Genomic DNA, 11,564 nt, shown 5'->3' with positions numbered 1-11,564 from the left:
ATCTGATTGCCAGCAACGTCATGACCACGGCAACGGACGATCAACACAACGGGTTAACTATTTAACTAATTAACTAATGACTGTATGAGTAAGCCTTTAGAACACTTCTGATTTAAAGAGTTTTAAATAAATCAAGAAATAAAACTCTTTATGACTCAGAGTTAGTCAGATAAATAATAATATTAATAATAATAATAAATATCATTATTGTTATTATTATTATTATTATAGTAACATTATAATATATAAGATATAATATAATAATAATATTTTTTAAATCCTTTTTTGTACCTTTATCGTAGTAGACGCTCATGTCCACGTCCCAGTCGTCTGCCGTTTGCTCATCAAAATCTACAAAAAAGATAAAAATGAATTACGATCACAAACAAGGAGTGCACAGTGTTAACAAATAAAACTGTAAACGATAACTAAACTCTCATTACACTGTGATCATGTACAAATAAATATATTCTCTACACAAAAATACTGTTTTTAATTCTGATTTTTTTTTAAACAGTTTATTAATCATTTAGATTATTTTCACTTTTTGTCAATAAAATAACTGATAGCAGCTTTTATGTTTTTATTTATTTATATTTGAACTTTTAATAATCAAGAGTGCGTGTAAAGAGTTAATGCAGATGTTGATGCAGATGTGCAGCATGGTGACTGACCCCCCTCCTCCTCCTGCCAGTACTGGGCGTCGGTGTAGAACACGAGACCCGAGCCTCCTTTCTCCCACTTCAGCTCGATCTCCTCCTCAAACAGACGCTCTTTACTCCTCTCCTGAGACGTCACATCCTCGTGCAGAGCCTCGTGTCGCTCCCATTCCTCACACCGGTCATCATCCTGACACACACACACACACACACACACACAGAGTTAGCACACTGAACATCATGTAGTGGAGTAGAGGATAATAAGAACTTCACCAACCACCTCACACACACTCATGCACACACACACACACACGTACACACTTATGGACACACACTCACTCACGTACACACTCAGGGACACACACTCATGGACACACTCACGCATGCATGCACACACACACACACACACGCGCACACACTCACGCACACACTCATGGACACACTCACGCATGCATGCACACACACACACACACACACACACGCGCACACAGTCTCACGCTTACTGTATGAAAATGACTCACATCTTCTGGTCCTGACTCCTCCTCCTCTTCCACCTCACTCTCCACCCCCTCTTCTGGATGGTCCGCTCTGATTGGCTGCTCCTTGTTCTCTTGCGGTTTCCCTGTGCTCTTCGGTGGAGCGATGCTCCCTGGCCCGCAGATTTCCACCCCTCCTGCGGTGAACACGCTCTCCTCACTCGCCTCCATCACAGCCGTGTTGTACTGGTAGGGGACGTTGCCATAGCGACGGTGCGAGCCTGTCTTGGGGAAGGTGAGGCCCAGTTTGCGGATGAGGCGCGAAGGAAGGCGGCAGGACTGGATGAGCTGCAGGAAGACGCTGACTGGCGTGCCCACGTTACCTGCGGGCATGAGAGCGGGCGGAGTCAGCTCGGGCATGGCAAGTAGGTCAGCTTTAGTGAAACGCTCCATGTGCGCCGTGGGACGCCTCAGCTCCGCCTTCGTCTTGTACGGAAAAACCTCTGGATCTGTGCAGAGAAAACAAGTTACAATCACATTCATTATAAAGCCCACTCTCTCCCAATGATGACAAGCCCTCGCCTTTATCTCTCTTATAACTCTGATCGTAGAAAAAGGGCTAAGATTAGACGTTTGGGGCGTGACTGGGGGCGGGGTTATATTCCGGGACGGAAAAATAAACAATCATTAAGCTGAATAAAGAAAACTAGAAGGTCCAATTACAGGCCCATTAGCAAAACACAGTTTTACTTGTAGAAGTGACTGATATTACAGGATTACGAGCACTTCTTAAGTTTTAAAATTACAGATTGTGTCTTTAACTGATCAAAAGAAAGATATAACCGGACTGAGACTGACCGATGTGACTGGACACTTTAATCCTCCGGATCAGACAGCGCTTGACGAGCCAGTTTCCCTGCGAGTCGATCCACTGATTTCCGCTGTACATCTTCACAAATCTCTCCGCTTCTGTCGCCTTCACAGAAACCACACAGCAACACGAGGCTTCGGCTTTAATCTCGCTCTTCTTCTCACCTTCATCATCCTCCTCATCCTCAGCCTTTTTCTCGGTCTGTTTCAGAGCCTTTTCTGTTTCCGCGGTATTTATTCTCACCTCCGGTCTGTGTCGGTAATGAAAACATAAAAATCCCCCGCTTTCTATAAACTGGCTGAAATAATTTCTCAGATCGGCAGAGCGAAATTTCACAGGAATGTTGTTTACCACGAAATACACTCCATCCTCTGCCTCTGGCGCCGCCATCTTTGTTGTGTTAGCGTCTAACCGGATGTTGGTGATGCAACAATAAAAGTCGCACGCAGACAAAAGTCCTTGTATATTACCAAAAGTATTGGGACACCCCTCCAAATCACTGAGTTCAGGTGGTGTTTTTCAGGGGTTGGGCTCGGCCCCTTAGTTTCAGTGAAATGAACTCTTAATGCTTCAGCTTCATACCAAGTTCATGCTCTTTGTGGGAACAGTTTGGGGATGACCCCTTCCTGTTCCAACATGACTGCACACCAGTGACCAAAGCAAGGTCCATAAAGACATGGATGAGTGAGTTTGGTGTGGAGGAACTTGACTGTCCTGCACAGAGTCCTGACCTCAACCCCATAGAACACCTTTGGGATGAATTAGAGTGGAGACTGTGAGCCAGACCTTCTCGTCCAACATCAGTGTCTGACCTCACAAATGTGCTTCTAGAGGAATGGTCAGAAATTCCCATAAACACACTCCTACACCTTGTGGAAAGCCTTCCCAGAAGAGTTGAAGCTGTTATAGCTGTAAAGGGCGGGACAATTCCATATTACATTCATGTGCAGGTAAAGGCAGACGTCCCAAAACTCTTGGCAGTATAGTGTATTTGTTTGCAGAATTTGTTTCTTGATTTATGTCTTTTTAAAATTTGTTTAATAATGAATTAATAACTCAATTTTTTAAAACAGAAATTAAATAATCAGTCCACATTTGAAAAGTGTCACATTTTATTAAAATAGTTTACATCAATCATCAAAGAGTGCATGAAAAAAAAAGCAAAAACCCTAAATAAGAAAAGGTGTTTTATTGCAGTTGAAGTCTGTGCCTCTTAGTGGATTCTAAACCATGCAGGAGGTAAGGACTTTAATACAGTTTCCATGCTGCAGGAGTGCAAAAACTTTCATTTCATTTCATTTCATTCAGTTAATATTTATAAATCCCAAACCATGAAGGTGTCTTTATAACGTCAGACCCAACAGAACTCTCACCTGATAAAGATAAAATCACAGAGAATCAGGATTTAGCTACTGATATATAAAACATTGGACATTTTATTCCCCTGACCTGGAACAGCAGCAGTGTGTGAAGTGTGTGTGTGTTTGTGTGTGTGTGTATGTGTGTGTCCGTGTGTGAGCGCATGTCTGTGTGTGTGTGTTTGTGCGTGTGTGTCCGTGTGTGTGTGCCCATGTGTGTGTGTTTGTGCGTGTGTATGTGTGTGTCCATGTGTGTGTGTGTTTGTGCGTGTGTATGTGTGTGTCCGTGTGTGTGCGCGTCTGTGTGTGTGTTTGTGCGTGTGTATGTGTGTGTCCGTGTGTGTGCGCGTGTCTGTGTGTGTGTGTGTCCGTGTATGTGTGCCCATGTGTGTGTGTGCTCAAGCTCAAGAGCCTGAGGAGTCGAGCGTGACGCCGAGTCTCAGACCCACGGGGATGTGATCTGTTAAAGTAGCCAGCTGAGTGATGTACGTAAACTCCTCAACTTCCTGAAGGGAAGAAAAGAAAAAACATGAAGGTCAGATTCAATAAAACAGCTGACCTGCAGACTGGACACAGAGATACGAGGATCTATACATGCTGAAGGGGTTTGATGCTCGAAGGTTTTCCTCAAAACATGTTGTGGATTATGGTGAGGATTAGGATTAAGGTTAGGGTCAGGGATAGAATTAGGATAAGTGTTAGGGTGAGGATTAGGATTAGGATTAGAGTTGGGATGAGGATTAGGATAAATATTACTGTTAGGGTGAGGATTAGGATTAGAATTAGGATAAGAATTAGTGTTAGTGTAAGGATTAGGGTTAGTGATTAGTGATGATTAGTATCAGCTTCAGTAAAATGTGAGCTGTCCTGCGTCTCACCGTGTGGCAGCGGTCAGTTAGTGTGCTCTCTCTGTAGAGGAGGTAGTCGATGCGGCGGCCCACCCAGGCCTCCCCGGGTTCAGGGTACTCAAGAGGGGTGTCGCCCCGGGGGACAGGAGGTGCCAAGAACAGTTTACGCAACTCTTCACTTTCCAGAGTCCTGCAGAAATGATAATACAATTTAATACACTGAATTTACAATTAAATAAAATGATATTTTATTTTATAACAGTATTTTTCCCAGATTAAGATGGTTTGGACATGTTCAGAGGAGGGAGAGTGAGTATATTGGTAGAGAATGTTGGACATGGAGCTGCCAGAGAGGCAAAGAGGAAGGCCAAAGAGGAGGTATATGGGTGGAATAAATGAGGATATGAAGCTAGTGGGTGAAAGTGTTGAGGATGCAGAAGATAGGGATAGGTGGAGAGAGATGATTCGCTGTGGAGACCCCTGAAGGGAAAAGCCGAAAGAAGAAAAAGATTTTATAATAGTATTTTCTTTCGATTTGTAATAAAATTGATTTCCTCTGGTACAGAAGTGTTTGTATGTAAATAGTGGTTAAGGCTCTGGGTCGTTGACCGGCGGATCAGGGGTTCAAGCCCCAGCACCGCCAAGTTGCCACTGTTGGGCCCTTGAGCAAGGCCCTTAACCCTCTCTGCTCCAGGGGCGCCGTATCATGGCTGACCCTGCGCTCTGACCCCAACCTCCAAGGATGGGATATGTGAAGAAAGAATTTCACTGTGCTGTAATGTATATGTGACAAATAAAGGCTGTTTCATTTCATTTCATAAATAACTCAGTAGAGGGAACGTCACTCAGGTTTACCTCTGCAGATTATCAGGAGTGTTCACGTCCTCGTCGTACAGCGTGGGCTGCTGTAACAGAGTCCCTGTGAGGAGGAGGAGGAGGAAAACAACAAACAACAAAAACACAGAGGAGTAACAACACTGCATCTGAACAAACACAACAATCACACACACATATAACATGTTCCTCATCAAATAAAACAATACAATCAGGACACACACACACACACAGGATGTTTTACTCATCACTTTGTGTGTGTGCGTTTGTGTGTATGTGTGTGTGTGTACCTATAGCCCAGGGTTTCTCTCGTCCCGCTGCGGCTCTGCACGGATCCGTGTAGTCATTAAACAGGGTGTGCTTCTGCTCCAGATCATCATCTACACACACACACACACACACACACACACACACACAAACACACACACACACACACTTTAATGCTGATAATGACAATAATGTTTCTGACGTTAGAAACTCAGTTAGGAAGCTTGTTAGCTCATTAATAATTCATTAGTTGGTTATTACTGAAATTACTTCTCATACCTATATCATATTAAAATTAAAAAGAAAGATCATGACAAGGTTTAAAAAAAAAAAATAGAAAAGAAAATATTTTTTGAATTTTGTTTTCTCAATATATGAAATATAAATATATAATAATATCTTCTATGATAAAAATTATTTACTATAATAAAATAAAAAAATAAAAAAACGTACAAATACAAAATAAAATAAAATATATTAATAATATGTATGTAATCTAGCAGAATAATAAATAAATAAATAAATAAATAAATAAATAAATAAATAAATAAATAAATAAATAAATATTAAAAATAAAATAAAATATACATCAATAATGTGTAATCTAGCAAAATTATAAATAAATAAATTAAATAAATAAATATTAAAAATAAAATAAAATATACATTAATAATATGTGTGTAATCTAGCAGAATTATAACTAACTAACTAACTGAATAAATAAATAAATAAATAAATAAATATTAAAAAGAAAAGAAAATAACATATACATTAATAATGTGTGTAATCTAGCAGAATTATAAATAAATAAATAAATATTAATAATAAAATAAAATATACATTAATAATATGTGCGTAATCTAGCAGAATTATAAATAAATAAATAAAATAATTAAATATTTAAAATAAAATATACATTAATAATGTGTGTAATCTAGCAAAATTATAAATAAATAAATAAATAAATATTAAAAATAAAATAAAAAACATTGTAATGTAAAAGAAAAAATTGTAATGTACGTGAGTTATAAAGATAAAAAAAACATTAAGGATAAGGAAGCAAAAATAAACAGATATATTGGAAAAATGAAAAAAATAAAATAAAATCATTTCTGAATGATAAAATAATTATTCAAATTGAATAAAAATACTGAAAAGAGGAAGGATGTTGTGTACTTCATTGTGTGTATATTACAGAGGGGGTGTTGTGTGTGTTGATTTTAGTGACCCACCTGGAGAGCAGTTGTCGAAGTTGAAGTCTCCACAGAGCAGGTCAAACACCACCGCCTCGTCCGGCTGCCTGCTGGTGGTCTGGAACTCCTCGATCCACTTGGTGATCATGTCCATCTGCTCACATCGAACCGCTCCTTCTCCTAAAACCAAGAGAACAAAAAAAAATCCACAGCATCACCTTCACCATCTGCACTGAGACTAGAAACTTAAAGATTTTAAAAACACGAAGGCCTTCAGAGATAAAAATACAACGTGTGAGACGTGAAAACCTCCTACCTCCTGGAGCGTGAAGATGAGTGCAGTTAACAAACCCCACCAGCTTCTTCTCTCCCTTCTCCAATCCTGTTTGTACCTGTCAGAAAAACCGAACATGAACACATTAGCAAAAGTATTGGCACCCTGTAAAGGGAGATACGGAGTGTGTTATGGTGTGTTTACGACTGCAGATGAACTCTAACACACACTCTGCATTGAGGAGGAACTCTTCCACTGTTTAGACATTAGTGAAATTTTGGCATTTTCAGCTTTCTTTGCCTTGTATGGAGTTCTGTGGGCGTGGCTTAATGTAAATGTGAAGTTTATTCAGAGCTGATTGGTGTTTGAGATTCCACTATAGATGCTAACACACGGTGGCCAAGAAGCACAAAAGATAGAGTGGAAAAGGTAGGTGTAGCGTGTGAATGGAATTCTTCCCTCTGATTGGATGACACATCTGTGACTCAGGATCTACAGGAAGTAGGAAATTGTGTATCTAACTTTATTTCTTGTACATGTGTGGAGTTCTGCCTTCACTTTAAACCATTTTTATTCAGTAGTGCATGCAGTAAATGAAAACAGAATTCATTCAGCTCTACTGTGAGGAAGGACGTTCATATGGTGTGATGTTGGAGATACTGATAGTGTATCATGGAGTAAAGATTAGACTGCGATCTCTAAAAACAGGAATGTTTCAGAAGACCAAACTATTCCAGATTAAAGGATGTAAGGAACGCTATAAGAGCAGAGCTGTGTTCATACACACACCAATCCACTTTCTACTGCTGCAGCTACTGCTGGACTTCCTGTAGATCCTGAGTGACCGATGTCTCGTCCAATCAGAGGGAAGAATTCCATTCGCAACGCTAGACCTAGCTTTTCCGCTTTGTCTGATTCGTCCTTGTGTTTCCGGATTTGTTGTTGTGTTCTTCTCGGACACTGGACTAACACCATATTTAAACAATCACTAAAGAAACCCATTTCAGTGTTTCTGTTTCAGTGTTTTTGTGCACCTTCAGAGAGAGAAGGCCCTTAGCAGCGAGAGCGTCCTCTCCTCGTCCATTGGGGAAACAGCGGTACTGCGCCTCCATCACCGGGTAGCGACTGGCCACCAACAAGCCGCTGTTGAAGAACTTGAAGCCAGAGCCGGAGCTGCAGGCGTACACGCCCACGTCATACAGGATATGACCAAAGAGCGGAGACAAAACCTCAGCCAGCTTGGCCGCCGCCCTCTTATCAAACACTTCCTGCAGGCACAGGATGTCCACATTGGCAGGAAACAGAGCTGAGACCTCCAGGGGTGTGTGTAACGCTCGTGAAGGCTTCACGTGGCTCCCGTTCACTTGGAGTTCGTGCGTGTGATTGCTCGCCACGGCACCATCACTGGACTTTTGCGGGTTTTCTTTATCAGCATCCATGGCTTGTTCCTCTGTCGGTGAATTTTTAGAAACGTCTCCATCCTGTTCCTGTGTTGCCGGCTGTGTCTGAGCGTTAACGGTGCCGTAGGAGGCGGAGCCAGCATTCAGTAGGCTGGAGGACGGGCTCAAGGCTCCGCAGCTACTTGGCGAGTCAACGAAAATGCGGATATGCGGCCGGCTCACGCCCTGGACGATGTTGCGTCCGATGAGGAGCGCCCGCTGCTGCGTGTGAGCTAGGTTATTAAAGCGCGCCAGGCCCCCGGGCAGGAGGCACACATTAGCACTTAAAAGCACAAACGTCACCTTTCCAGACTCCTCCCATCCGGCGTTCCGGTCCTGCAGCTTAATCGTCACCTCCCGCCGCATGTAAGAGAAGGGACGGCGAGCGCACTGGAGTGGTGCCCACAACAGGAAACCCAGCAAAGCGAACGGCGCCGAGATGATGAACAGGAGGAGGAAGAGCAAGAAGCCAAAAAAGACCTCGAGAGGGTGGAGGTAGCACTCTTCCTCCAGTCTCCGCCTGCGCTCCGGCGTGATGGACACACACACGGCAATGAGACGGTCCAGGAACCAGAAACAGGGGAAGATGAGGCCCCATCCCAGGGCGTGAAGAGCCTCGACGAAGCCATTAGGGAAGGCAGACTCTCTCAGAGGCATTCCTCGTCTCACAACACCGCAACAAGGACACGCAGCAGCTCAGGACACGTCCGATCATCTCCCGTCCACCACGTCCAAACTTCCAGCCCGCAGCCAATTCATCACCCTGCGAGTTTAAAAAAAAACACAAGTATACATTAAAGAAATACTCCAACACGGGCAGATGCTGGTTCACGTTTGACTGAAATGATGTAAAATCAGCTAAATAAATCTCTGAATCTGTTGCACTGGAGCTCCTAAGTATCATTCGGACTGTTCGGAGACGTCTGGAGGAACGCTAATCAATTCAGAACCTTGGAGTTATTTCCTCTGCAGGTTTTAAAGAGAGGAAATGAAAAGATATGATCTCTTTCTCCCGACGCATTCAGACTAAAATCCCAGAAATAATCCATTAATAACTGCATTACACCACCTCCACACAGGAAACTAATCCACCCCGAATAGGGCTTTAGAGACGGGACTATTTTCTTGTGTGGCTCTACAAGAGTAAGAATATCAGAGAGCAAGAAATGTTTTTCTGTAATTTAATGCTACCGTAAGCTTCTGTTCTCTCAAACCCGCTTCATCCTCATGTCTTTATTCCCCCTGGGAAACAACAGCCCTTAGACCTCTAGTGTAAGTTTATCAGTTTTATTCATCAGCCAAAGAGTCATTACAGAAATCTCCTCTATTATTCTATATGTCTGGTCAATTACCTTCATATAATTAGTTAAAATCCTATTTTTAAATATGGATTTAAATCTGCATTCTTCCGGAAAGCTCCATGTGATCAGACACACATGCTGAGATTCTTTTTCAAGTTGATATTTCACATTCAAAACCGGGAATTCCCAAAAGTCAATAATCTGGTGTTTTACAGGAACTCCTCCAGTCAGAACTGAAATATTTCTATATTCCTGATTTCTTTTGAATATAAGCATATAAAGCTGTTCAATAAAACACAGAGGACACAGATTGAAATAATCCATCCAGGTCTGTTTACTGGACCAGCGAAGGACTTTCACCCCCTGATAAATCAGTGGTTTTGGGTTGAGATGAGGGCAAGAACAGACATGTCCACGGTAATCCAGCCCTCGCCATCTGTCCACCTCTCACCATCTGCAATCAGCACACCGGAGAAAACAACACACACACACACACCTCCGAGTTTACCTGCCTGTTCACCACAACACCTGCTACACACAGCATTTCCTGAGAGCACAGAACAATCAGCTGAATCGAGGTGTGGTTACTTGGTGTTGAACTTGGAACTGCGTGTCAGGAAAAAAACATTTCTAAGCCCTGGGTGGTGTCCTGTTTGGAAACACAAGCGAGTGAACTTGAAAATCCTGAAATCCTGACACCAACATCATTCACAGCTGATCTGATAAGAAATGAATCAAAGCTTCAGTTCCCTGTGGAATCTGGGTGGCCAGATCCTCCTTTTTAGGTCCACATTCATCTTCAGTAAATAGGTTAGCATTATCTGGTGGATCTGGAGTCAATGTGTAGCGCCATTTAGACAAAAGCCTGAGCTCTGGACCATTTATAGAGACCATTCATATATGAGAAAGTAATAAAATGACTTAGCCTAGATGTCTCTAATGCACTAATGGGTGTGTGATGTGATCTTCCATCCTCTCATTAGTGGATAAATGTTGTATGTTGTGCATCCATTAGGTCTGTAATTTACTCTCTGATATTCCTATAGATATATTTTATTTATGGAAGTATGAGCGATAATATGAGAGCATTTCCTGACCCTGGTGAAAGGATTGTTTAGACACAGATCTGATGTGTTTTATCCCATGTTAGGATAGTCCAGGTGTTACATGTAATAAGGAAGCACATTACAGCATCTGGCACACACGTTCGACCGGTTTGAGCAGCTCGGTGTTTGGATAGCTGGTCAGAGTAAACTGGGTATATTTACACAAGGTGTCAGTTTCTGTTATACACATCTGGCAACCCCGCACTAATACCTGTTCCAACTCATTAAACAGCCTTTGTTCTGGATTAAATCGTGTATTTAATAGATTCGAGTTCAGTTCGGTATCATTAAGGTGGAGGAAAACAACCCAGAAGTGTGTAAAATGCCCTGAAGTGAAAAAGGAAAGGCAGGCAGGGCGGAAATGCAGCAGTGACTCCTGAGAAATGAATCAAAAGCGTATCAAATGAACACAGAGCGTTACTGGCGGTGACGTCAGAGCGGAATCGACTCGCGGATTTGAGTTCCAAATGGTTGAAAGGTGATGGGGCTCCAGCACGCGCCTTCGATTCAAGATTCAAGACTCGACTCAAGACGATAAGCAGTAGACCGACACCTCCTTTTATTACATTTTCACCTGATTTTTCCCCCCAAAACATGGGTAGCTAGGTGTTAGCCAGCGAGCTAGCTGAAGTTGAACTGATGTACTCACCTGACTGAGGCTCGGTTTAAGTCGCTGCTCCAAAACGCGCGTGTTTAAGCACGAGCTACGACTTTCATCTTCCTGTGAATCACAATCAGCACGAGAACGGGACACCGACTGCAGTTAGACTCGTTCCCTCCTCTCTCTCTCTCTCTCTCTCTCTCTCACTCACACACAATCTCTCTCTCTCTCTCTCTCTCTCTCCAGCGGTTTCGTTCACGCGGCAAGAGCCGTATTGGGTCAGGCTCGCGCACGCGCGCCTCTGCGCGTTCCCGCGGTTCGTATTAAAGGTGTGGTG

The 11,564-nt window shown here is 42.5% G+C and overlaps 2 protein-coding genes across 2 annotated transcripts in view; both read right to left on the bottom strand.

Annotated features, from left to right (window-relative positions):
• gpatch3 (G patch domain containing 3) overlaps nucleotides 1-2,429 on the bottom strand; it is a 4,141-nt gene extending 1,712 nt beyond the window's left edge. Inside the window, exons 1-5 of the mRNA XM_058375801.1 lie at nucleotides 1,994-2,429; nucleotides 1,181-1,644; nucleotides 675-849; nucleotides 292-351; nucleotides 1-2 (exon numbers count right to left, since the gene is read on the bottom strand). The exon at nucleotides 1-2 is cut by the window's left edge and continues 117 nt beyond it. Of these exons, the coding sequence (XP_058231784.1) occupies nucleotides 1-2; nucleotides 292-351; nucleotides 675-849; nucleotides 1,181-1,644; nucleotides 1,994-2,396 (1,104 nt within the window). The 5' untranslated portion in view covers nucleotides 2,397-2,429. The remainder of the gene's footprint in view (nucleotides 3-291; nucleotides 352-674; nucleotides 850-1,180; nucleotides 1,645-1,993) is intronic.
• Nucleotides 2,430-3,106: 677 nt separating this feature from the next.
• Nucleotides 3,107-11,478, bottom strand: smpd5 (sphingomyelin phosphodiesterase 5). Its single transcript, XM_058376843.1, has 8 exons — nucleotides 11,276-11,478; nucleotides 7,815-8,982; nucleotides 6,823-6,898; nucleotides 6,546-6,686; nucleotides 5,337-5,426; nucleotides 5,068-5,131; nucleotides 4,243-4,402; nucleotides 3,107-3,870 (listed from the first exon to the last, which is right to left on the bottom strand). Exons 2-8 carry the CDS (start codon nucleotides 8,874-8,876, stop codon nucleotides 3,769-3,771), a joined length of 1,695 nt encoding a protein of 564 aa, XP_058232826.1. The 5' UTR covers nucleotides 8,877-8,982; nucleotides 11,276-11,478; the 3' UTR covers nucleotides 3,107-3,768.
• Between the last annotated feature and the right edge of the window lie 86 nt (nucleotides 11,479-11,564).

Source organism: Hemibagrus wyckioides, linkage group LG23 (assembly GCF_019097595.1).
Source record: "Hemibagrus wyckioides isolate EC202008001 linkage group LG23, SWU_Hwy_1.0, whole genome shotgun sequence".
Lineage (NCBI taxonomy): Eukaryota > Metazoa > Chordata > Actinopteri > Siluriformes > Bagridae > Hemibagrus > Hemibagrus wyckioides.
The sequence above is the reverse complement of the archived record's forward strand: the minus strand, read 5'-3'. Positions and strand labels throughout refer to the sequence as shown.